General features: G+C 37.3%; 1 protein-coding gene across 3 annotated transcripts in view; it reads right to left on the minus strand.

The window, feature by feature from the left end:
- The window catches only part of RANBP17 (RAN binding protein 17), a 152,894-nt gene that overhangs the window by 38,600 nt on the left and 86,355 nt on the right, over window positions 1–27,939 (minus strand). For all 3 annotated transcript variants that reach the window (XR_008972889.1, XM_057415157.1, XM_057415158.1), the window contains 7 exons: window positions 26,793–26,866; window positions 21,547–21,617; window positions 21,353–21,461; window positions 16,567–16,670; window positions 10,321–10,409; window positions 4,053–4,160; window positions 1,520–1,602 (listed from right to left, as the gene is read on the minus strand). Coding sequence is in view for 2 of the 3 variants with exons in the window: in XM_057415157.1 (XP_057271140.1) it covers window positions 1,520–1,602; window positions 4,053–4,160; window positions 10,321–10,409; window positions 16,567–16,670; window positions 21,353–21,461; window positions 21,547–21,617; window positions 26,793–26,866 (638 nt within the window). In the remaining variant the exon portion in view is untranslated. The remainder of the gene's footprint in view (window positions 1–1,519; window positions 1,603–4,052; window positions 4,161–10,320; window positions 10,410–16,566; window positions 16,671–21,352; window positions 21,462–21,546; window positions 21,618–26,792; window positions 26,867–27,939) is intronic.

Genomic DNA, 27,939 nt, shown 5'->3' on the forward strand with positions numbered 1-27,939 from the left:
CTAAGTATCTTTCACACAAGGTAACAACGAGGCAGCAGGTATTTGGACACAAGCTTCAACAGCTCTGTGGTTCCACTGCCTAGTTTTAAATCTTAGACCTGCACCATTCTGAAATTTCCTTTTATGTTGCATAAGTAAATTCTAGCATGAGACAGAAAATCTTGTCTCATGTGCAAGAGCTACCAATACTTGAATGCAGAGAATGTGATGAACTTCACATACACACCATAAAAGCTTCAACTGAAAGCAAAAAGTTTCCTCACAAAGTTGGGTTTTTTTAAGGCATGAATAAGGAATGAAACAGGTTGATTCCACATAGTGTGGTTTACTCAGCAGGGTTTAGAAACCTGACGCCAACAACTGAGAGGAGTGGATGCCCAGTAATATTTTTTGAGTTCAAGGCCAGCCTGGAGAGGGCTTTAAGCAACCTGGTCTAGTGAAAGGTGTCCCTGCCTGTGGCAGAGGGAGCAGAATTTGATAAGCATTAAGGTCCCTTCCAATCCAAACCAGTCCGTGATTCTGTGATTGTATGAAAGACTAATAGAAATTGAATATTAAAATCTAAAGGTTCACCTTTCCTCATTTCATACATGGAACCCCCTTTTTTTTTCATTTTGCTTAATAATTTTAATAATTTTACTTAAGAACGTAGTTGAAAAAATGTGCTGGCTTACTACGTGGTGGATTTGAAAAAGAAACAGAAAAATGATTTTGCAAGGGCTCAGAGTTACCTGGGTGTGACTTTTTCTGTTGTAAGTAAATGCTGTATGCATATACTGTTTCCATGCCCAACAGATCCAATGTAAAATTACATTTGAAGTTTTTTATACAGGCAGACAATGCAACACACAGTTTCCACACCCAAAAAGCAACCTCAATGCAGTGAAAGCAAATTTGATGCACCAATTTTCTTTCTTTCCAAGAAATAGGACATTTATGACTCTTCCTGTTTACACAGACTACAAATGAGGCTGCTCTTCAAAAACTTGGTAATGTTGTTTTCAAAATATTTAGAAAGCAAAATTGTAAGTAACAAAGTTAGCTGGAGTGTAAGATAAGCCGCTTGTGTCAAAGACCTGTTGAAGTTGCATGCATGAGTGGGAACAGTAAAATGGAGCAACTTACTACAAACACCTTTAACAGTGCTCTAGGGTAAAGCTGTTATGGTCCTATTAATGTTCTGGAACTGCTGGAAGATAATCTGAACACATAAAACCAGCCCACACCTCAGTTGTAGCCTAGATCAAACACCCCACTTGCATCTTTGCTGAAATACATTTACAGTTGACAGAAGACTGACATTCAAGTTAAAAAGTGATACAAGGCTACATGAATGAACCCTGGTCTATGAAGGCAAATAAACCCCAAAGGCATGCCACATCAGCTCTGCACACAAGGGCTGGTACTGGCTGCAGCACATTACAGCCCTGCTACGTATTCCACAAATCCATTGGTGCTCAGCAATACGAATTAACAGGCAAAGACTTTCACTGCAGAGGAAGTGTTAATGAATACCTACCATAGGTACAAATCATTTTACTAGCTTCTCTGAAGAGAAGAATTCCATTTGGAGATGATACATCAAAATTTAAACGTTGCGATCTAAAAAATAACAGCAAAAATATTCAGATGGTCATCGAAGCAGAAAACTGCACTGGGCTCATTCCTAAAACAAAGAAAAACATTCACTGATTACAACGTACAATTATTTGATAAAGTAATTCTGGTTTTCAGGCCAAGGATAAGCACTCGCCATACATTTACAATGAAACAATCCCATGGCAAAAGACAAACCAATCTGAAACAGAAAAGGTGACACCACAGTTTTTAGAGACTGATCAGTATCTTGCACCCATGTACAGTCCAGAAAAATGCTACTAGGATTCATAATCCAAGCAGTCAGGGTAGCTTTTACCTGGCTTCTGCATCTGTACGGCTTTTAAACATAGACTAATCCACACTGATTATTCTGCTACATAAAATCTATGGCAATCCCATACCAGTTCTCCAAGTGTAAATTGTTACACATGGTTTTTGTGAACATTCAGACCTGAGGAAGATCACACCATGTTGTCTTCCCTGATATACAGGTACTATTTAAGCCAACAAGAACTGTTTTGTTCCCTATCAGGAAATACAGCAGAGTCATTGCCAAAGTCCCTGTTGTATCTTTCCGTTTCTCTTTGTGATAAAGAAGCCTAACTCATAGTCCAGGCCTAAAAGTTAACTTCAAATATAGGTGTTCAGCTTCTAACTTGAGCAAAACTTACCCTTAGCATTTATTTGAGCTGAAAGAGGAAGGAATCATCACTGAGCGATGCAAACCAGAGCATCCCTGGCTCAGTATTCACCCCTATTTGTTACCCATCCATGTCTGATCAAACATGGAGCCCCTGGGTCACCCCTTTCAGAGAGACAGCAGTATTTATCTGTATTCGCTGTATGTCCAGTATTTTGCTGTTAGAGTGCCTATTTGCAAAGTCCTTTGCTGCAAACCCTGGAGTAGATCTGGATGTTTGTAAACACACTTTGTATGAAACATCCTTGTATTCCATCTGCACAATGGCTGGCAGAGGTGAAAACCCCCAAACCAGTACATCCTCTCAGTATCAGAGTGGCATAATGCACAACCTGATACTCTGTAACATATTTTAACCATATCAAAGCATATTGTATAATGCATTCTAACCTGTAAAAGCTAATGCAATACACAAGAACAAACACTATCCCAGATGATGTTTTCTAAAGGGAACATGGCAGATTTTCTGAATAGCAATAAGTAGAAGGATAACATGAATATGGAAAGTAGCTTGAAGAGCAGTATTTTGCATAAGATTTATCGTTCCAGTTCCTTTTTGCGTTTGTTTACCATTATTAGGGTTCTGTGTTTATGCCTTAACAATCTCCTCCTTGGAATCAGCTGCAGCACTATCAGAGTGCGCTGCTTCTACATGGCATTGTGAATAAAAAGAGGTTAAACTTTCCCAGCAATTTATTATGCTCCTACCAGGATAAAAGACACAATTAGCCAACGCAAACCAAAGAGGGAGTCACAGCAAGCAAGTCAACACAAACAAGAAACAGAGAATTCTGCCATAAGGCTTGTGTAGCCATTCAGGGATGACGTGCCCATCGCACACACTGCTGTCGGACTGGGAGCCAGCTCTGAACTTCAAGGCACCAATTTCCTGCCACTGGATTCAACAGAATATTTTTTCAAATTTCAAGTATTTCACGTTCTTTTCCCTGTAAGTTTGATTTGCAAGGCAAAATAAGAAACAATGAGAACACAAACTTCACTGCTGAAAACTCTCATTACTTTGGTTGCAAAGATACCCAGCGCAGAGACTTTAACTATCAATTTTTCATTTAAAAATCCTTTTTCTTCCTTTGGGCAGCACACTACATCTTTCCAAGTGTAATGATAATTTCCCAAAATAAGTTGTTCTGTTGTGGTAAACCAGAAATTTCATTCTAACTATTGCAATGCCAAGTATTGAAACCACCTCCCAGAATCATTCTGAAGCCCATAGAGGTGGTATAACTTGTGAGAGAAGCTACCTGTATGTTGATTATAAATATTGCTGTATTAAATGCCACTTTTTCCCATTTTGGCTGAGAGAGACAAGCTGCAGAAGAAACTGTGAAGGGAGTTGTGGTTTTCCAGTCACATATGTATGCTGCTTGGCTTCAGGCAAAAATTCAGCCTGCAGCAAATCTTGACAGCAGACAATTTTCCAATATTTAATTATAGAGTCGGTATTTATCCCTGGTTAAAGCATACTCTTCCACTAACATTGAATGTAAAATCACAGCAGTCTCTCATATATATTCCTGTAATTAACCCTTACCAGCTGATTTTGTAACATCTACCATTCTAGTAAAACAATATGATGGCACTGAAAGCTGTGTTCTTACTGCGAATTTTTGTTCCAAATACAAAAGTAGCAGTCTTAAAGTCAGACACCAAAAGGATAAGCAAAACATAGAAAGATGGAGCAGAGAATGCACACTGTTGCAGTACTCATCATTTACTTTCACATACTTCTTACCTGTTTTGCATGAATTCTGCCATCAGCTTCAAGATGGGGGTTGTGCACGCAGGCTCACGGTACCAGAGCTCAATGGCTCTTTGCAGAACAGAAATGTATGTGGGGTATCTTCACCAGACCAAGTTAAAGAGGATATTGATTAAATAACACCTTGCAAAACAACTTTGCCTAAAACTGTTCTACACCTCCAGATGGGTGGGTCAGATACAGAGCCTGGCAGCTCATTCTCACAAAGGCCAACACCTATAAACTTAAGGAAGTGTTTGCTTAGAAGACTAAATCCTTTGGAAGCGTTAATGGTTAAGTGGAAAACAGTAAATATACTAGAGCTGTAATGAAGGAAAAGAAAGGCAGTTTGTAGTGTGATGCTAACCTATAAGTACATATATAAAATGAGTTCGGATTTTCAATGAATGGCATAAGTCACAAATGACAATTTAATTACCCCCCCCCCCCCGCCAAATTTCAGTGACACCTCGCATATAAATTAGCTATATAAATGGTTGGGAACAATTTGATTATATGAAGCTCTTTTCAGAGCATTCAAGAAAAGAATCCAGCCAAACTGTGTGGGGGAGACCAGCAAAGTTTGATTTCTTTCAGGAGAGCTGTTTGCTCATTAGCACCCAAGAGATATCTGTTCTTTTAAATCAGGACTTTACAGAACACAATACAGAAACAAATACATTTAGTAGACTCTGCAACATAACTTAAAACCAATATCTTATCAGTTACCAACCGTATCAAATTATTTAATGCAATGATTTAATACAAAACTGACCCCTAGTTTTCCCAGCATGCTGAAAAACAGAGTTTATTTGGCTATGAATGCAGACTGGAAAATGGAAATGAGGTAGCGCAGCCTGAGTGGCAAAGAATTACACAATTATTTTTATACTGAATCAAGAAATTTTAACTCTACAACTGGCTACTAAAACATGATCTAGCTGATCTAGTCAGTGGTGGCTTGGTTTTGTTTTAATAATAAACTTATTTTTTATTTTAAACTCTGTTTCATGTCATATAATTCTGCTTTATTTAACCACACCAGAAACAGTGACTATTATTAGGAAAATGCTATTGCACATTCAGACACCTTACCAAGTGGAATACAGGCCAAGCACTCAACATGGAATTGTGAAATACATAAAGGTTTACATGCTTCTAGGCTATGTAGACACAGTCATGTCTCAGTTCAATACAGCTCTTCTGGAGGAGGCTAAAGCCATCAGCTGTAGCACTGCTGATGAATGACAGGCTGTGCAGACAGATGGGAGGCATTCTGGCTACTGCTGTCTGTCTGAGACATCTAAAGACTTGTGCATTTTTGCTGCCAGCTGCTTGAGGCACTGCAGGCATAAACTATATATAGCAGAAGAGGGTGACATGTGAAATACACTTTCAGACCTTGCTTCTCACTCCTTTATGGGGTTCTTTACATTTTAAATCAAACAGACTAAAGATACCATGGAGAGTTATCCAGTAATAAACTGGGATTTCAATTCAAATCTCACTTACCTAAAACATCCTCAAAGGGCACAGATGATCCATGCCACCTCACACCTTTAAAAATTCACTACTGCCAGTTCCATTTCCTATGAAGTGGACTCCCAGTCCAGCTCACTCCCAACAGAGGATGTCAAATGTTCTCAAGATGCAGCAGGTACCACGGAAGATACAGAACTGACACATGCTGTTAATGATTTTTCTTAGGTCATGCCTCTTCCTTAGCCTTCCTAGTAGCCCTATGTACACAAAAGGGACATGGTGTGATGCTGCAAAAGCCCCTTTGTGTAATTTCATGGGGTAGAAAACAACATCTTTTCACATTTCATGGTGAATAGAGTAACTTCACAGCTAAACCCCCCAACCGAAATGTAAGTCGGCAGCAGCAAAGGCTGCTAATACATCCAGTATGATTAGCTATCTAATTAAAACACTTAAGCATTGAGTCCATATTCATTGACAAGGAAAGTCTGGAAACTATAGTCAAATTTTATAAAAGCTAGGGTCACCAGAAAGGCTTCAGCAATTTATTATTTCTTTTATAAATCCGATGAAGTGGAACAAGTTGGTTTTAAACAGAGTATTACTTTTAAGTGTTTTTAACCACAAGCTTCCATGAATCTGGCTAAGTCATGAACTTAACCTGACCAGTCAGTTTGAGCTCAAAGAAATTCAAACTGCAAAAAGTGATACTGTGGTTTGAATCAATGCAACTGGCAATAACTGCTATTACAAACAGATTGGTTTCATAAGAAAATGTGTTCTCCTCTTGTGAGTGGGGAACTTCAATCTCTACTTTCTGTTTGGCTCTTCCAAGTTTGTACCTAATCCTGAATCCTCAAAACTAAGAGCTTGAAAAGTTAGTTATTAAAAAATAGATTCATTTTGAACAAGCCATCTCAGTGCTGCATGTGGTTGTTATTTCATTAAGAAATATGATATAAATTTGGATAAACATGTAACAATAGTAGTTAGATGGAATGAGTTTTGCTTGTTGTAGTGATCCATGTCTGAAGCAGCACACAATCAGATATCCAAATGTCTACGTTAACTGGAACTTTTAAATGACCACTAGATAAAACACCTCAATGGTGTAAAACACCTCAATGAGAGCTCACTTCTCCATAATTTTAGTGTCTCTGATTCTACACACATAGATAGTTTTATGCTTTCTAGCTGACTGCAACTCTGAGCCAGCCTAATAATTTAATTCTTGCAACCCATTTTCTTATTGCAACCTTTTCCTTTCACAGACAACAGAAGTCATTAAATACTGAGAATCAACTGGGAGGAACACAGGAAAAACTGCCTATGGGTTACCACCTAACTGCAAGAAACACTAAATGAAAGCAACAAAAAAGTGGATATTACCCTGAACTCACAACTGAATCTCCATGGGTGTATCTGACTGTGAGACCACGGACCTTAGACTGCAGTCTGATATTAGTATGGAAGAAAACAGATTAAATATTCAACATCTCATCCAGGCAGTCCTGCAGTAAATAGCAGAATGAAATACATAAGGAGAATCATCACCATTAACAAAACCAGGTTTTGATGCCACTCAAATTGCTATACAGGATTTTTTCAGGCCACACCTGCATGTTCAGGACTGACCTACAAATTGCAGAGACCACATGTAACGAATACAAAAGGCAAATAAACTTCCCAAAGCTGTGGTACTGGAATCATCATTGACAGCTTGACATATCAATATTTCAGGAAGAATAAATGACTTTCATATCCAGGGTTTTAGGTTTTGTTTTGTTTTGTTTGTTTGTTTGTGTGATGTCTTCCCTCATCTTTCATTACCCGCTACTTTGGGAAGATGCTATACTTAACACCTGAAGCTGCTTAAAATATTTGGAAATATTCTAATGAAGTCTTTTGAGAGATCACCTAATACAACTTTAAAACAAATTTTACTATTATTATAAGTATTTTCTCTTCATCCTTTGCCAGAGGAAAACTATAAATCTTGTCTCAGCTGAATGAACACCATTTATCATATTCATTTTCTTGTCAATACAATTATGAAAAGCCTTTGGCCTTTTTCCAAGGAGCCTGATTTGCTAGAGAAACTCAATTAGTATAAGCAAGCCTGCTACAAAACAGCCCTATTTGGCAATCTAGCGCAGCCTCAGCATACCTGACGATTCACCTCTAAACCATGAGCCTAATAACCCAGTCATAATGGTAAAATACAAGATCCAACAGCATCCCCCGTGCCTCTCCCCCCTCCCCGGACCAAAAGGACTTCAAAGAAATTATTTTTGCTCATTTTTGCCATCTACTGGACAAAACTTTAATCCTAAATTGCACCATGAGGAAAAAAAAAATCTCTCAGGTGAGAGATCACCGAGTGTTGTTTGTTTTGTTAGGGACAGGGCTTAGACCAAAATATTTCCTGCAATCAGCTGAAAAGTTTATCAATGCATTCTTCCAGCAATGATTTACAAGTGACTATTTCTGTTCAGTCTTTAGCACAGAATAAACATCATCTTATGGTATATTAAAAGCTTAGCCTTTTATCCCTTGCCTCTTTGTATTGTTTATTTATTGAACAAATAGAAGTAAATCAGATTTATTTTGCCTCATATTCTGTATTTGCCATTTGCAATACTGAAATACTAGGGCTTCAAACATAACAGACTAAAATCTGTTTGAAAAACAGCTCTTCTTTGCTATTAAAACCATCTCCTGATGATGTATTTGAAACTACAAAAATGTTAATCAAAGGATATTTAAACTTTATGTGATACAATTGGCATCTGACCTTCTCTTCTGCTCCCATTTACCTTTCTGTCTTTATATACAGTAAATAAGAGTCACAATAATAGCAGCTTATTCTGCTGTAATACTTCGGATCAATACCTGGATGACGCTGGGCTCAGCCAAATGAGGTGAAATCCACTGAGCAGAAGCATGCACTTATCTTTTACAGCAAAAGGTGAGGAAGAAAAAAGATTTTGAACCTGCATAAGGGAAAAGAAGCTGAGAAGGCCAAAGCTTTGAATTCCACATAAAGCTACATTTCAATCTGGTTTTATTATTCATATGGAATAATGAAATAAAAAGTTGGAGGCTGTTTATTTGAAATAAACTTAATCCATAAACTGGAAAGAATAAATTCATTAATTAAAAAATCAGGAAAGGGTCCTGAGGATTACATAGCCTTGTATTAAAAAACCCTCCTCCATGGATGAATCCATTCCTTTCAAATGGAGAGGAGGTGAGTGCCTTGTTATCCCTCCTCCTACAACTGGAGATTTGCACAGGAGCAGAGCATGATACTCATGCTGCACTAGCAGAAACAAAGTAGAAAGAACCTGAAATGGAAGCAGCACAGCTCTGCTTTTACACATCTTCCTGAGTTCATGATTAAGTTTTAGGGTAACACAAGCACAAACAGTACTAACGAAGTTAAATGTACCCAATGGTGCCCACTAGAAAATGAGATGTTAATTCATAGTCTGTCTTCAGTAGTGTTGGGGGTTTGTGCTTGTTTCAATTTTTTTTCCTTTTCCTTTTTTTTAACCCAGTCCTCAAAACCTGGAATTTAGGGATGCTTTCCACTGATTTTAAAAGAAATAAAGATTACACTCCTTTATGTTTTAGACTTACTTTCTGCAAGCTGCATCTGCACATAGACAAAATCAGTGCAGACTTGCGAAGGTCTTGAACAGGGCTTATCTGAATGGTCATCAGAATCCTACCCCCACCACACAAGGATGTCTGTCAGATCATACCAGGCTCTGCTGGCATAAGCCTTTCAGTCCTTAAAGGCTAAATTCCTAGTTGCATTTCTATGTTGATGCATTCCTTTTTCTTAACCTGGAAGATTATTAGTGAACAGCAGGGTTTCATTGTTTACTTCAAATAAAAATGGTTTTAAAAGCTTGATTTCTAGTCAAGGTCAAGCATGCAATTGTACTTGAATGGCATTTTTTATGTCCATAAAATAAACAAATACATAATTACCTTCAATAGCTTTGTGAGATCTAAATTATAAAGCGAGTTATTTTCTAGTTACTTCACTATGTACTTCAGCAGTTTGTTACTAAAGAGAGAATTAGAGCCTGAAGAGAGAATTACAGCTACTGCATTTATAAAAATACAAAATATATTTCTCTATAGTATTAGGAAATTCCCATCAGTATTATTGTATTTGTTGGCATAAAAATGTATATACAATATTTAAAGCAAAAATTTAAAGAATTCCATTATCATTCCTTATTGGAGAAAACTACAGACTAAAGGTTTTGATTTTGTTTTCACATGTCCATTTTCTTCTGGATCAAGAAGACTGCAGGTGTTGTGGTATTAATAGAGTTGACATAAATAGAAAGTAACTGACTAAATTAAAGACATGATTCATACCGGAGAGAGGAATCTCCCCAGATAGCACTTGTGTAGTATTTTTTTAAGCACTTTTGATGTTAAAGCAAATGCTGGTACATTGTGTTTGGAGTTAGACAGAGCTTTTTTTTTTTTAATGAAAACATCAGGGATTTACGAAGGGAGAAAAAGCGCTTGGATATGTTTTGTAGATTAGTAGTGTGACACAACAAAAAAGTGACCTCTCTGTGGTCCTTCCCAGTTAACTGCATGGTTGCCATTGTGCTGTAATTTTAGCTGATTACACATTAGTTCATTTAGCTTTGTTTCCTCTTCCCCACTGTGCCATACTATTAAACTAATGCAAGGGGCCTGGTATCCCTCTGTGCACAGAGCTGGTATTGTCATAGTGTAATAAGGATACATCCAGTCAAACAGCATGGTGTAGCTGGTCTTTGTGTTTAGTGCAAAGGCAATCCCTCGAAGATCCCTTGCCAGCCCGATCAACATACGCTGTCAGTGGGAAAGAGACACAGTAATTGATTTTCACGTTAGCACAGAGCAGATGGAGTAATAATCAGCCAATAATGACCACATATCTGATTGTGATTCATTAGTTTAAATGTCTCGCTCAAAACCTTTTTGTTTTAATCAAAACCACAAAGATTCTTTTATCAAGCAAGATTTCCACAAGTTTTATAGGGATAACACTAACAAAACCCTTAAGAAAAGCTTTTGATTATTCCATATGCTTTCCTAATGAATAATGCAAATTAAAACATAATATATGAATACCATGTATCAAAGTTTAAAAGTGCTTCCGGTATCAATATATTTAAAGTAATAATAACAATAAAATGTTAATTTAATCTTGTAATATTTTGAGTGAGGTGTAAGACTGACACTCATTTCAAGCTACAACTAAGGTTGCACTGAGATGCTCACTGTACTGTTATTTTAACATATCCTTTGGTTGTGTGTTTTTTTTTAAGTAATTTTCCAAGTTAGATTTCCTCAAAACCTGACTTTTTTGTTCACAGACAACACAGCAGATCTCCATCTGTATTAATACTAGTTCTGAGATGCATTTTTTTTCCCTATAGTGAATGAAGTGTGGCTTCAGAATCATTCCAGTTCAGATGCAGACAACATTTTGTGCACAGATAATAAGCCATAGGGATGTTTTCAGGATAATTAATAGACATCACTAAGAAACACCAGAGAATGAAAAATATTTTAACAATACACGCATACTTTTCAATTTACTTAGACATGAACATGCTTTTTTGACAACAAAGTGGTTTTAATACATTTTATCCACGGATGCAGGTGGGGTTTTTACTTTTTTTTTCCATAATAAAAGACTACAGTACTGCAGTCTGGTCAAAATATAATCACAGAAATATGGGAAAACACCCCAGTAAGGAGCTCTTTAAAACCAGAGTTTTCAACAACGTACCTTTTGGTGTTAACACGAGTATTTGTAGTGTTGAAAAATACAGAAGATAAGAATCATAGATTAATTTTAATTGATCCATACAGAGCAAATTATGGCTGATGCCTTGTTAAACTGCTAAATGTAATCTTACACAAGGACTGATTTCTACTTTTCAGATACAGACCCATCAATCCAACTGACATGGATGGCGCACACATAGATTTATCCAAGGATAAATTGAGTTCTCTACAAAACACTGGTGAGGGTGCTCAGAGTATTTTAATATTTGCATTTCCTTTCTGTTGTGCACTGAAATGGCCTGAACTTGCAAGATGCTCAGAGGTCTCTACTCTCATTAACTTTAATGGGACTCTGAAATCGCTAGAGAGGAAGTGTTCAATACTGAGAAGATGCAATATAAAATTCCAACTTTATATTCATCTGCATTTTCATACTTCGTGTGCTGTTTTGTCCACACAGAAAGTAATTCTTTAGCAGACATGGTGGCCAAAATGTAAAGAATTAGAAGAAGAACATGGCAGCAACGCTTTTTAGTTCCTTCTGAAGGCATACAGAGATGCACCGATACGTACGAGGAAGTGGAAATCTTCCAGATTGATTGTGGTTCCTTTGCCCATTCTAGCCAAAAAAACAAAGAGACAAGCAAGCCTACACAAAGAGAAGGCTGGAGCTGGGAAAGAGGGGAGCAGCAGCCCCTGGCAAGACATGAACTTGCCTTTGTTTGAAGATGTGCTTGGGGCTGAAGAGCTCACCATCTACTGTGGTCTCCAGAACATGGATTAGAAAAAGACAACCAGACAAACCCATATTGCTCTAACATGCTTTTCCTGTCTTTATAAAAACAGCTGGCTGTAAGAAAACATTTGTTTGCAGATATATTTAAGAAACAGTTTGGTTGTGAGATTTTAAAAGCTGTTAATAAAAGTAGATGTGCAACTTTCTTTAAACACCATGATTTGTGTGGGAAACCACACAAAATATGCAATACACCAGGCAATTTCAGACACCATTCGACCGTGAATTCTAAAGAAATGAGAACAACTACTACATAAACTTAATTCCCTGGGTTTCTAGTCTTTAAATTCAGGTATTGTTATGAAAAAGCCCATACCATTAACTACACTATTCTTAATAAATGACCTCACTCTACAAGGCACAGTAACAGTCTCATCCTGTAAAATACCAGCAAACTCAGTGGTTTAGGTATTCCCCATTAGAACTCAACTTTTATCAAATAACACTGCCTACAATTGGCACCATCCTAACAGCCTGTAGAATCTTGAGATAAATCCTCATCCATTTAAGTCACTAGTAAAAATACATTTACACTCTAATAGGAGCAAAAAAATCACCCTAGATTCCATGCTTGCTTAAGTCACATTTAGTAGAACACCCCTGTCCTAACCCTATTATCCCAAGATAGCCAAGTTCTAGTCCATTATAAATTTTCATACAGCATGTGCATAGAATTTATTACTGACAAACAACATTAAACACTTGTACATCTAGTTTTTGTCTGTTGTCCTGTGGGATTTGAAGTGTCTTGCAAACTTAACAGAGTAATCTGAAGAATACATGAAGCTACTGCTTCACTCACAACTGACCACCAGCCATTTCTGGGGCAAAGTGACAGTTAATAACAACACCAGCAACGGCAAGACGAGCAAGATGAAAAGTGAAGAGCAGTAAATACACGAAACATAGCAAGAGGAGCTTGTCAGTGATGTGGGGTTTAGATATAGCTTTTCTCGCTAATGAAACAATTGTGTTCAGATGTTGGATTTGAAATATCCTTCCCTACATGCCAGGGACAGCTTTACTTAAGATTAATTAAAACACAGCCATTTTAAAAAGAAATCCATTCATTTTGTTTCAAACTCCTGAAAAAAGATTTTTTTCAATGGATTTTTTTAAAAGGAGCTGGAGATTTCAATATTCACAGAAAACCCCCTCTGACTTGCCAACACGTGCCAAGTGTGTGACTAATGCAATTTAAAACAGACGAGTCTACTCACGCCGCCCACCCCCAAAACGGGGCTTGTAATGGAAAGTCTGACAGACCCTTAACTATAGTGGCACTACTGGGTGCAGCTATAATATTACCCTCATAATTCTACTATATAATAACAACAAAGGAAAAAAAAGGTGAAGGGTCATTGCGCTTTGTCTTTAGAATTAAGATGGCTGTCTTCATCCTTACAGCATACTCTTAATTCTGGAGACACATCTTAATAACCTCTAAATAGTTCCAACAAAAGAGCCGTGTCAGAGGAATGAGCAGGCCCCAAGGTGTTTCAACTGGAGTGTTTTCATCTGCCTTTATTGCTCTATCCCTCTCCAGAATTAAGGCAATAACCTGTGATAAATTATTCAGGAACTGCTACAGGGATCAAAGCAAAATCATTCTGTTAAAGTGCTGTTTGCAACATTTGGCACTTAGTGTGAAAACTTTTAATGTGTGCAAGCTGAAAATCAAGGATTTTAAATAATTTAACAGCATGGAGTTTCTACAAACCAGCTAAAGATAGCATGGTGCTACTTAACTGCTTTTTCCACACATCTTTTTTTTCCATGCATTTCTAGCAAACCTGATGATGTCACAATTATAAACAAAGTACTACTGAGATTCCAGCTACCCAGTGGATATATTACTTAACTGGATTGGCAGGAGAAACCTGGAAATCCTGAGGAGAAAATCAGGCACTGTTTTAATACTGGACATTTTTCCTATTAATATAAAAACGTGAAGAAGGAAGTATCAGAAAAGAAAAAAAGGGGCACATAACTACTTAAGCCATCTTCAGTTATATTTGCTCTCCCTGGAAAAAACAACCTAAACATATGTTTTGTATGCAGATGTAATGATTACAAATGTATTTCTAAAAGAAAGAGCTCCCTTGTTGCAGCTGTTTTTCAATGGTGTAGTTCAAAATACTAAAAAACTAAAAACCCAAACCCTAGCCAGTTAGAAAGTCCTAGTAAAAACCACAAATTAAATGAATTTGGCAGTCCTGGACCATTTTCATAGTGATATTTTAACAGTGTCATCTCCCTGTGGATCAGAATACTAAGCATTTTATTGAGGAACCGAACTGTTTTTGTTTTCAGTACTTGCAAAATGAAGTACCTGAAAGCGCTTTTGCATGTATTATTTATTCATTATGATAGAAAAAATAGCTTTAACCTAATAAATTACGTTTAAGAGAATTTAGAGCAAAAGTTTTGTTTATGATAAAGCAACAGATTTAGTTCTTTATCAGTAGCTTAAAGCACCAAGTTTTCTTTATACAAATTAGACAGATGGTGCTTACAGTAGAATTTACTAAAGGTCTGTCACAACAAATGCAGCCAAGCTGCATATTTAATCACTGCAGAACCTTGTCTACCTGCAGCTGCCAACTGCTAATCCAATTTCCCTGATAAATGTGGCAAGAGACACGATCAGCAATAAAGAGCATCTAACTCCATTTTCCTGCAGGGCGTCTTTTGATGAACATTTAGGACGGAAGCACGGAGTGCACTGTGTGGCCCTGGCTTGTGGCAGCTGCATGCATTTTGAAGACACAGTTCTCAGGTTACTCACTTAATTCTGCCACTATCATTATGTTGCTATTGATCTCAGTAGCTCTTGTCTACACAGCATTACTCTAGATGAAGCTGAATCAGGCAGTTATCATGCATCAAACTTGCTCAAAAGCCTGGAGATTTCCCCTTAATTACTTGTGATTTTATTTGCAAATACCGTTAAAGTGTAATCAAGCAGTCACTTTCCAGGGTCGTTAGGAACTTGCTAGTTTAGGAATATATCACTAGCACTCCATTAAAATTTTTCTACCAAGATAGTTTCAAGCAAAGGAGACAGGACAAATATTTTAATAAACTGAATCCTCACGTGAGATAAAGCCACTTTCCTACAGAAAGGGTGATTCTCTAGAGTGACCTCTTTGTCCTAGTTTTTAGGGCTTTAACTTCAGAATATAAGAGATGAATCCAACACAGATGAACTGTGCCTACTTCATAAATGAAAAGTTATTCAAATTAAATACATACAGCAACAACAAATGAGGAAAGTAGAATTAATTGTTGAAATAACCTTAACTACTATTTAAAAAATATTCGCTTAATTCAAACGATTACTGTGAGCTGAGCATCTTCTGGTCATGTCAGCCATGTACTGCAGGCAAATCAGTTACTAAATATTTCTACCATATCTATCTATTTTCTTACAAAAAAGTGGGTAAATATGCTGATGTAGCACTTAAGTTTTCATCATATTTCAAAACAGTGAATTAAAAACTCTTAGGGTTTCTTCAAAATGACCCTGTATAGCTGAAGTGAGCACTCCAGTGCACATTGTTAACTATTTATTCCATGACAGTAGAAGGGGATCTCTAATGCAATAGTGCTCCAATATACTACCATTCCTGATGATGCAGCTTCTACCTAGCAAGTCTTTTTCTTCCCTAAAATATACTGTTGTTTTGACACAACCAGCTTGCTACACTTAAGGATTTTACTAATAAAACATAATGTTGTGTTAGATATTATGACTGTTGCCACAGCTGAACTGACTTGTCAAATCAATCCTAATATGGCTCCCACAGGCACATAAAAACCTTATTTAGCTATCAGTTATCCTAATCACTTTGTTCAGTTTAAGGGTGCAATACTTCAAGACCAGTTCCTATTTATACATATATGCCCAGCCATTTAATAAAGTCTTGATTTATATAATAAATTCTTGTTTGAAAAAATACTTCAAAGCAGCAGTGTTTATCAATCGTGTTGCAACATGTCTCCTCATACCCCCAAATAAATATATGAATATACACAAACAGGATATTTACATGGCAAAAGGGAATATTACATATGAACCAGATAAGCTATCACTGAAGACAGATTTGCTCCTTCAATTATAAATAGGGTCAAACAGGGGCCCTTGATCCACAAAGCACCGAAAAATCCGAATGCCTTTATGAAATCTTTGTACAGAGTTTGCTTAGGATAGTAATCAGTACCTTTTGTATCTTTACTGTCTACTTTCCTAAATATGTATATATGTATACAGGTATAAATATACACACAAGTATACAGGTATATACATGCCAGGAGGGACAGACAGAAGAGATGACAAGTTTGTTGCTAAATGCTTGTTCCACTATTAGTTTCTCCCATCAGTAATTTCTTTCTCTGTAATTGAAATAAACCTACCTTTGCTTCTTCTTGTACAAAACTACTGTTGAATAGCTGAGCCACATTTTCAAATGAAACTGTGAGAGGAAGCATGAAATTCTCAAACTCATCCTCATCTTCACCTGCAGGAAAAGAAACCAAAACAAAACAGCAGAAGCATCACATCATAGTCACACTGTTCTTCGGAAGGGTCAGCCTCTTAGGCTTTTATAGCAAAATCTCACTGACATCATGGGAACTTTCATATGACCTACAGGAACAAAAACCTGAGGTCTGACACATTTTTACTGAGCTATAAACAAAGAAGACAAATTGTTGATTGTAAACAACTTTATGTGAGACTGGCACATCTCTGCATTTCACATCTTTCTCCTTTTCCTATTTCTGTTCCCTCTGTTAATCTGACAGCATTTGTTCTGTGCCCTAGAAGAACAGTCACATAAAGTCACGACTTAACAGTTAGAAAATGTTAAACTGCAATAATAAACCAGACCCTTTCGCATGTGTATTTTGGAGTATGATGTTTAAATCATCATCTTTTATGATCGTATGCTATTTTTTCTAACTCCTACCTCAGTACACAGAACGAAGCTGCTGTGGAAATAAATCTGAACTGTGCTGGGGTTATTTGTGTGACACTATTGACTCATTTGTTTCAGAAGGTGTGAATTTAGAGTAAAAGAAACAAGATGCTGTGGGTAGGGAAAAAGAGATTGTCTTGGTTTGACAGCTGAATGATTAACTGGAAGTCTGGGCTGTTATTTGTTTTGTCGTGATGCTGAACAAGTAACTTATAAACAACAACATTTTAGAAATGTCAATTTGCATAAGGACTGGTACTCATGCCACTTATCTTTAGGCCCTTAATGAGGGTAGCTTGCCTCTCACACTGCAGATTCCCCTCGGGAGTAATTCAGAGTAGGAATTTAATTTATGTTCTTTAAAGAGCTCTTTGCTATAGGGCTTCTCTCCCTTCCCTCTTCATAGGCAAAGTCTGGCAAACTAAGTTGCAGCTGAAGTTAGGAGTCTCGTGTGTGTCAAATTGGCTGTGCAAAGTTAGTGTGAGCCTTACAGTTTAGCTTCTACACTTCATACAGCCATCTGCAAAATGGACCTAATTCCAACCTCTTACTTCTAGGGATACTGTAAAGAGCAAATCACTCACCGCAGTACAACAGTAAGAACAACACAAAAGGCCAAGAAGAAAGAAGGCCAGGAAGTAAAACCAGCCACAACAGGAAGCAAAACATGGACTAACACATAAATCCAAACGGCAAAAAATGACAGAAAAAGACCTCTAAAAATCAAAATACTCAGCAGCTTCTCATTAAGCTGAGATGTCACATCTGAACTGAAAGAGGCAAACATCCTCTGAGAGAAATAACTGTGATCCTGCAATTAAAACTGCCTCCTAACAATGTAAATACTACAAGGAGAGGAAAGTTACAAAGCAATCCCAATTCTGGCATTTCCTCAGCTCTGAATGCTTGGCTTTGTGGCCTGAACTACTTCCTTTTAATATAGGGCTTTTGTGGCCAGTTTGCCAGATATATTTTAGAAAGCAAAAGGAAATAGTTTTCAATCACTTCCCACTGCTGTGTTGGTCAGTCAGTTACAAAGCCCTCAAACCGCAACATACGCTCAAATACTTTCTTAACCTAGCAAAGTAACCGACCAAACTTGTGACCTGCCTCCTGCACCTGCAGCAGGACTGAAGAGGATGAGACGGTTTGTGCTAGGTTTCAAAGGTAATGCTGGCAGCAACGGGATCTGGTGACTTCGGGAAAATCCAACCCTGTCCATCTTTGCCTGTCTCCTCTGCCACCTCCTCTCTGCTCCCTTCAACCAGAGTCAGTCTTTTTATTTATCATTTCTGGACTTTTGTCTTCTCTTCTGAATACTCACAGTAACCCCAGACTATTCATCCGGCTTTTTGTTTCCCTCTTCTTTTACCAGCTCCAGCTCCTCAGGCAGCTCCAATATGGTATTAGTTTTCTGTGCTCCCAATCTCTTTGCTCAACCAGCATCAGCCTCCTCTTACCTTTCTAGAAGCTAAACTGTTTCTACAGACATCACATACCCTGATGCTTTTCTCCTTTCAACTGCTTGTCAGATCTTCCTCGGAGGAAAAAACAATGCTAAAATAATTAATAAATAAAGACCAATCATTCAGAAAGAGTCCCATGTTGGCACTGCCCCTTGGCAGCATACAGACTAACAGAAGTCATCTGGATACTGCTCTGTGAAGCAGCAGGGCTCAGTTGCCATTGACAGAGAAGGAAAAACCTGAATTACCACAAGATAATGAGATGAAGTATTACTTCATCTCATCTCGAGTGCTGCATATTGTTAGACGACTGTCTCCACAAAGATGCTATGTACACACCCTCAAATTGATGAATTCCTGAAGGCAGAATCTCAAACATGTGTTAAAAAGTTGAGAAGACCAAAGAACTACCAGATGGTAGCTGGACCAGACTGGCCCAATGTTGATTGAGACCAACACTTGAATGACAAACCAGCTACTTCTGGATATGGATAAAGTAAAATCTGATGTGCTATTTCTGTGTAGGTGAAGAAAGTGAAGAAAGACACAATTAAGACTCGATATAGTATTGCTCTATTAATAAAATATTTTTTAAGTTTTAGAAAAGCAACACAAATTACTACCTATGCATTTCCTTTGCATTCCGGTACAAGCTGCATTCACATCCATGAACAGCACATTATTAATGAGGAAAAGAAGAAGCTACCCTAAAAAAAAATCTACCATGGTAAACTCCTCATTTTCTACAATTGAAACTATGCATACACATCCTTATTATGTCCTTTGAAAGAAAAAAGATGCCTCACTTCTAAGTTATACATAGTAAATCTGCACGAGGCTTACAGTAATAGTATTTCTAACCTGCTTCACTTGGGAGAGATTTGGCACTGAGCATGATTGCACATACCTGTAAGTACAGGACACTGACAAATCATGCTGAATACGTCCTGAAGGTATTTCTACAGCTTAGATCTACTTCTTCTGATACTGAGAAGAAAAAGTGCTTAAAATTTATTAATCCAAGGAAAAACCTTTATTTAAACATATGCTTACCGGTGGTATTGTATTAATTTTGGTCACTACATACTTCAACAAAAGCATATTGAGTTTACAAATCTTGGACTAAGAATGCTGGACAAAATGATGCAATTCTAAATGCCAAAAAATTAAAAGCACAACCTGGGCCACATAAGGAATTTAAAGTCTAATTACATTCACATGAACTTAAAGTAAATCAACAGAAAGTGCATTCTGACACAAATACCAAGTAACATATCTTTGTTCTTTCCTACTACAAATTAATCTTGACAATCCCCCCAACAGCACACTGTTTAAAATGTAAATACCCTGAATTCAACTAATCTCCAAAAATATTTCTACATCAAAAAATTACTTAAAACAACCTTCACCAATAAAAAGTCACCTTGATTTTGTTTCAATGTAAGTTGTGTATCATTCACATAAAAGGATTTTGTATAAAGCTCTTAATTCGGAAAAAAACCTCAACCATCCAAAAAAATCCCAGAGAAGATACCTCGTACAATGCTTTTTTTATCTAAAATTGCCAGATTTCACAGTCTGAAAATGTCTTTTGATTTCCAAGGTTGGCTTATTGCTTACACAAACACAGGAAGGACAGTTTGTGTACACCTCACTTTAAAATCTGGATCATAAGACACAACTTAGAGTTCATTGCGTCTCTAGTTGTGCTTATGAGTTCAACACCAAATTTATTTCAGTAGGAACCCAAAGGACAACAGCCACAAGACTGATGTACGCTTTTCCCAGATACTCCTCATGATTTCAGATCTTGGAGCTGTTAATCCAGAGGAATCACAGTGACCTCTGTCAGCTTGCAGCCAGTCATAAGTCACACGCCTGCATTTTGGCTGACATATACTTACATGACCTCTGCTTTGGGGTGTAATTTTTAACACCTGTAATCTTGTTTTTACCAAATCCTTTTTTTTTTTTTTATTTCCACCCTGTAGAAAAAGTTACAGAAACTGCATGTGTAACCCATTTTATATTAGCAAATGTACCTATTGCTTACATTACAGAACACTGAGCCCGTGCAGTTAAACTGCAGGTAAATGCAGGTCCAGTTCACAGCTGCCATTCTTTAAGAAAACACTGATAAACATGGCCTGGTCTTGCCTCAAAGTTAACTGTTTTCAGCACTAGACAGTGCAAGCACCCATTATCAGCAAGGGGAGGAACAACTACTGCTGCCTTATGTGACTGTGTTGATCATCTCTGCACACATTGCCTAGTTAAGTCTTTGCAGAGAGACTTGCCAAGCTGGATGGGGCTTCGAGCAACCTGCTCTAATTGAAGGTGCCTGGGCCTGTGGAAGGGGACTGGAACTGGATGATCTTTAAGGTCTCTTCCAACCCAACCCATTCTAGGATTTTATGAATAAAAAAACCCAAACAACGCTCTACTAGAAGCAAGAAAGTTCTGGCATAATTGCTATGTCCCCCTGGAAATGTGAAACAGGCACTTAGTACTGTAAATCCTTGTAGTTAATAAAAAAAGTACTTCTGTGTAAAAAAATATCTTATTTCTTCAAAAGAAGGCAACAAATACGGTGTTCATGCTTAATGACATAAATCCGAAAAGCTGCTCAGCAGTGCTTTAAACACCAACATATTTACTGTACAATTCAGCTGCTGTCTGATTGGTTTAATAACCTTAAAAATTCATGGTACGACACAAGACAGGAAGGTGTCTCAGGACATGGGAGAAGGATCTTACCTAACTCTACCATGAGAAGACGAGTGAGAGTAGTGTAGAACACTGTCCGGCACCTGAGGTCACTGAGGCTGGAATTATCACTGATACCCAAGAAAGGGAAGTGCTTACTCTGTTGAAATGTAAGCATATGAAAAGTTAAGTGTGCTACAAGATTTACTACACCCAACGCTTTTTAACATAGTACGAAAACTTACTGTGTGATTCTGAAGCATGAATTTCACAGCCTCTATTTTCACAAGCTTTTTCAGGAGACTGTAAGTAGGAGGTGTTAAGGAAGAATCAGCTTTGCAGCATCATGATTATGTTACCAGGTTGTACAAACTGCCAGGAATTTTTAGTGAGGAAAAAAAATCCTTACTGAAACAATAACAAATATACATTAAAAAAACCCCATATCTGAATTTCATCCAGAAATATACATCATAGAGATATTCTTTAGAACATTAAAGACCATAATCTATTATTAATTAAAGCCATTACTTTTCATGGCATAGATTCTAGTCACAAAAGAGACGAATGAACTAAATGACTTTTGTAATTAAACAGAGAGTTTCTGGTAATAAATGTGCTGTTTTTTCCCCAGATAGACCTGTCTCTTCAGCATGTAAAAAAACCCAGTGGTTTTGCAACTGCCTGCATTGGAGATGACTAGCCCTTGGCAATGGGACTGGCTGCAGCCATAAGCAGCACTGAAGTAATGGCCCCAAAATTACAGAGGTGATCTTCCTGCCCCATCAAAATCACATTTAATTTGTTTCAGTTATAAGAGCTGAAAATACATCTCACACATACTAAGTGATGTTGAACACTTAACCAAATTATTTTCAGATGTGCAAGAACTGAATGGGAACCTCTTAAGAACATACCAGATCTCATAGCCAGAGCAAGGTCCAACACAAGGTAGTACAGCTGGGACCTTCGGAGCTATCTAGGAATACATCTACAGGAATCCAGTGTTACAAAATACAAAGCTAATCTAACTGACTACTGCCAAGCATGAACTGAAGTGTCCCACTCCACAAACCGGCTGAGTTTAAGGCTGTGCCAGCCCAGAAGCGTGGCATCGGTCCCGGCTCCATGCTCTGCCTTGGGAAGGTCTCCTGGTCTGGTCTATGCATTGTATTAGCATGCATGACCCCTGGGCTGGAGCTCCTGGCCCTGGTCCCATGGGATAAGCTCAAGTCTGTTTACACCTGCTTGTACAGAATGGCTCCCAGGGAGATGCACACTAAATGACACAGAAGCAATGTGTCTCCTGGACTGCATGTATCTGCAGATCACATATTCTACCTGATTTACTAGGTGGTTACACCTGATGAAATGCAATATGTTTCTTAAAAATACTTCTTTTAAAAGCATGAGAAACAGTACTAAATCAAAAGTTGAGTTTGCAAAAACTATGTTATAGAAGCCTGTAAAGTTCAAGCAGTTAAGACTTGTTCACAACTGGACTCTTTTCCTAGCTGTGTGCACTATGAACATCTCTAATAGCAAGAGCACACACCAATTCCCTGCCTCAGATAATGCAAGCATTTGGGGTGGGAGTAACAGGAAATTCACTGTGTATTCCAAAGAGATCCACGCTGGTATCTGTGTGAGATTTGTACAGAGGTAACCAGATGTTATTTAGCAAAACAGAAGCAAGAGAATGGCCGGAGCACTGGCCTGGAGTTTTCAACTCCTGCTTCCCCTTCATTTGACATAAAATTCCTGCACGGCTTTCAACAAGACAGTTAAAGTTTCACCATCTCAGTTCTGCAATGGGGATATAAAAGGCTTTTTGCCATCCAAGTATACTGACACATTTTTCAGGAATGCCATAGGAAAATTCAAACCACAGAAACACCCGTAAGTACTGAAGGCATCAAATGAAAGAACTGACTTACAGGCTTGTACATCAGGTCTCATTGATTTATCAAACACTGCTGATCCATGACACTGATGAAGTTCTTTAAGAAATAAACAGTACGATTATCATGAGTTATTATGAACTTTAGACTGCACAGTAGTGCCTACACTCCTGCACAAACACCCGTAACACTTATTATTGTTACTACTTGGTTTTGAGTGCTTGCTGCACTCTGCCATTCCTGCACATAATTGATTGAAGAGTTCAATTACTTTTATGGGAATAAACAATTTCCCTTTTCATTGTAAATGGATTAAATTCTTTTTAAGCAGGTAAAAGTGTAAGAATAGGGTTCATACCTGTTATTGGAAAATCTCCTAATCTAGTTTTAAGATGATGTTCCTCTGTCAATCTATAACATTTGACATCGCATTACATGGTTTTATATTGCAAAGCTACACGGTTGGTTTGTTTTTTTTTTCCCTGTTACAAGGGAAAGCCCTTCATAACATAAGGCTAACAAAGCTGTGGAAAAGGAATTTCTGAGAGACTATAAATATTTTACCCCAAGTTATTGTACAAAATAACACCAAAATGGTACTTATTTTGCTACAAAAATATACAGTGAAGAAGTTAATTATCAGAAGAACTAAACATGCATGAGGGAGCACTATGGCTTCAAAGACATAAAGGAATGACTAACATATTCCATTATGTAAATGAATTCAAAGATATTTCAGGACTGATCAGCTAGGAGGGACATAATGATTTATAATTCAAATAACTGAGCTTTGAAATCAAATTGGGCTAATATATTTCGAAATATGCAAACCTGGAATAATTGTGAAAGTAATGTAAACCATGACAGCAGCTCCAATCATTTGTTGCCTTTGTTGTTAATACTGTCCTATGGCTTTTCTTCTTGTTTTTGGTTCTGTTATGCAGTAAAGTTGCTGAAAATACGGTTTGCTTGTAATTCCTGATTATCCTTTAGAATAAGACTATTATACACATAAGAAGACCAATTTCAAAGACTGTGTGGAAGCTGACTGACATCCAGGAAAGTACTGAAATTAAATAAATAATTATTTTAACCTTTCAGGCTAGCCACAATTTAATCTATATCAAATACTGAAAATTGATCCACTGGATCCAGCATCTTAACAATACACTCTTTCTTTCAAAGCAATATATACTTAATGCCTTAAAAAAAACCCCTAATATAATGTGAAAAGGCCAAAGTTTGCAATGCCAGCAAGTAGTTATAAACTACTTCATATGTTTGAAATAAAAAGTACTTCAGTATTATTATTAAAAAAACCCTATTGGTAGAGTTTTTAATAGGAAAAAATACATATCTTTAAAAGCCAAAATGACCAGTGAAATTGGGTTGTACATCATTTTCTGGGAAAAAGGAAAAACAGCCTCGACAGGTGTAATTTATCATTTTTCTGATTTAATACCAAAGAAATATATTAAAATAATAAAAAGAATCCTGAAATCCTCAAAATTTGTAGTGATAAATAGCCCTCCCTGTCTTTATTGCATTATGCCTACTAACAGAAATATTGCATGGTGGATTTTGCCAGACAAGGACGATTATTTTCCAATAAAAAGTTGCATATTAAATTCCAGCACAAAAGTGGGTGTCTAATACTTCTGAAATCTTTTATGGTTTGCCAGGGAACACAATTTTAAACTTAACTAATACAGCATCACGGGGAAGTGAACCAGCATTAAAGCCGTCTTTGTACCACCCCACCCAGCTAAGCAGAAAAGCAACTGTTCTCAGAGTTTTTGTTTGAAGCATTTCCATTAAAGAGTCATTGAACAAATTTTTGTATTTATGGTTTTAGTTAATCTCTTTTTTGCTAGTCTTTAAACATTTCACACTGATGTTTGAGGTTTATGCTCCTTTATGTTCAGATTTATGTGCTGCTTTGCATCCTAACTATGCACGGGGGTCTGAAACTGCTCTTGCAACAGTTAGCAAGTTTCTGCGAAGAAAAACAACCCCACAATTTCATCACACTTCTACTCTTCAGGGGAACATAGGTTATTAAATAGCTACTTTTTCATCCTTATCTAGATCCTGATGTTGTATCTATTTCATGAGCACAAACTCATTTGCTGCAAATATAATTTGAGTAATTTGAAAACTAAAATTATCCAGACATTTCAGCCTTGGAAAGTATTATTTGCACCAGTAGTTTAAAGTGACCCTCATTTTTGAGAACTACCATGGGAACACATGCCTTTGCAAGCCTCCAGAAAACAATCTGAAATGCTAGATGCCTGTTGGCTTTAGCTGATTGTTTCAGCAAGTATACATACATACATAAACAGGTAAGCACTTGAAGTTAGGTGCACCACATTAAATTTCTTGGTTATTTTGAAAGTGTCTTGAACCCTACTGAAACAATAAGTATATAATACAAAAGAAGAGAGATCTCATTAGTTCCTCCATGAATACCATCAAGAAATGCCTCCCCTTCTGTTCTTGCCAAATTTCTTAGTAATGTTTCAAGTCTTTTCCAGTCCTCCTTCTGTGATGCCATGAGAACATGAACACTTGCGTATTTAAAATATCAAGTTAGCTGCTTAATGGTATTTCAAGTAAACGAATAGAAGTACACATTGTATGATTTTCATTAAACAAAATTCACTTATGGAATGTGAAAACCCACACTCATCTTTCAACCCAAGGAAATGTATTAAAATCCTTCTGATAGGATTAGAGTCCTATGGAGAAACAAAATGATACCAATTGTGGTATTCCAGGTGCCTTCCCCTCTGCTTCTCTAACAATCTCCTCTACAAAATTACTGAAAAGTTGTTTGTATTTTAAAATAGAGAAGGATTTCAAGATTGAATGTATTATTGAGCCCTGGTGGTTTATTATCTGCCCTGTACCTTTAAACATCGTGTCACATCAAAACCAGCTACTGCTTTCAATCTTCTTGCTCGACTGACTGAAAATTCAAAGAGCAAGTATTCTCCAGCTTGTGGTAAGCAAGAATAAGATACAAAAGGTTTGCAACAGACAGCAAGTTAGCATCACGATTTGGCCAAGACTTACACAAAAATACCTGAATCCAGATAAAATCCATGTGCAAAGTCAAAGCTGTTTTATGAGTAATAATGATGGCACTGACACAGTAAGGAACTTGGAATCAGGCAATGACAAAACATGTGTAGAGGCTTGTGCTTAAAATCTCAGCTCATGCTTCATATCCCAGTTGACTCATCCTGAAAGCAGAAGCAATCCTGTTCTCAACTGCCAACAGCAACGCTTCTGTTCTCAACACTGTTGAACTCATCAACGGTATTGACTTCTAGAAGATTAGGAATAGTATAGATCACCAAAAGCAACTAGTTACATGATTTCTCTTTTGTGGCTAAGAAGTAGGTGGAAATAAGAGCACCTTTAAAAAACTATGCATAGAAAAAGATAAACCAAAACGAGTAAATATTGATATCCTGACTGGTTTAAAAATGTGGCATATGAGACACCAAAAGACTTGCTAATGATACTTCCCTTATTATTGTCAAACAATATATGCCATAGACAATGCAAAGGATATCCAACAGAAAGGTCATTTAGAAACTGAAGAGTTCTTGAAATCACAGGCTCACATCTTCCCCAGTATTTAAGATTTGTCACACTGGAATAAATAAAACAAAAGAGTGAGATTCTGCAACACATTTTCCCCTTTTTGAGAAGTGCAGTGCAAAAGTTCAAAGTAACAGCACATTATACTACAAACGTATCTCTGTGATACATCTTAGGATTTCCCATTTATGAGACAGAAAATGCTATAAAATCATGCTCTGCCTTTTTCCCGAACAGGGGATTCAAACATTTTTGTAATATTGTAACAATACATTCATTTTTTAAAAATCCATCATCTGTCATAATGAAATAAATTATCTGGAGCTTACCACTACTTGTATCTATCTTACTTGCTGACACAATATCTGGCCACTTAACTTCTCTAGTATTTATCTGCTCAGTTCTTCACAAGGTAAAAACAAATTGCTATAAATTCCCTAGGAAAATTTCCACAGGAGAAATGAGACACAGAAAAACTAAGGGGCAGTTCACAGAACTACTGATACATCTAATTCCCAGTGAAACTCAGCCTTGCAGCTCTTGTACTAATCCCTGTTTCTCCTCTTCCCTATACCAAACACTTAACTAAAGTCAAGATACATAGGGGATACTGCATCTCCCTAATTGCAACCCTCTCAGACATAGGAAGCATACTCTGATTAATGGACCAATGCATAAATAATGATATAGGATAACTCTAGACCTATTATCAATCCTTGGGGAACACTGCATAAAACAACTTACCATTTCTGACAACAAACTCTTAGAGTTAGCCTTTCAGTGAAATCATGCAGCTAACACTTGCTTTGCTACCATCCATATTTTGACGTGAGACATGAAACACAGAGCTGGGACCCTCTACAACCTCTTCTGTATTGTGTGACAGTGCAGACACTAGCGACCTGGGATGGAATCTGATTTATTAGGAGAAGAGGTGGCATTAGCCTTCAGATGAAAGGGGTAAATTGAAGCCAGTAAAGTGGAGGGATGTAACTTTTCCAAACGAGGAGCAGTTACAACAGTAAGTGAAGAGTCACTGACCTCACATCTGATATTTCCTAGCTTTCTTAGGGGAATGTCAGGTAGGCCAACGCCAACAATCTTACTGAAGGGCAAATATCTGAG

Source organism: Pezoporus wallicus, unplaced genomic scaffold (assembly GCF_028554395.1).
Source record: "Pezoporus wallicus isolate ANWC-B61680 ecotype Strahan unplaced genomic scaffold, APGP_CSIRO_Pwel_v1 contig_4161, whole genome shotgun sequence".
Lineage (NCBI taxonomy): Eukaryota > Metazoa > Chordata > Aves > Psittaciformes > Psittacidae > Pezoporus > Pezoporus wallicus.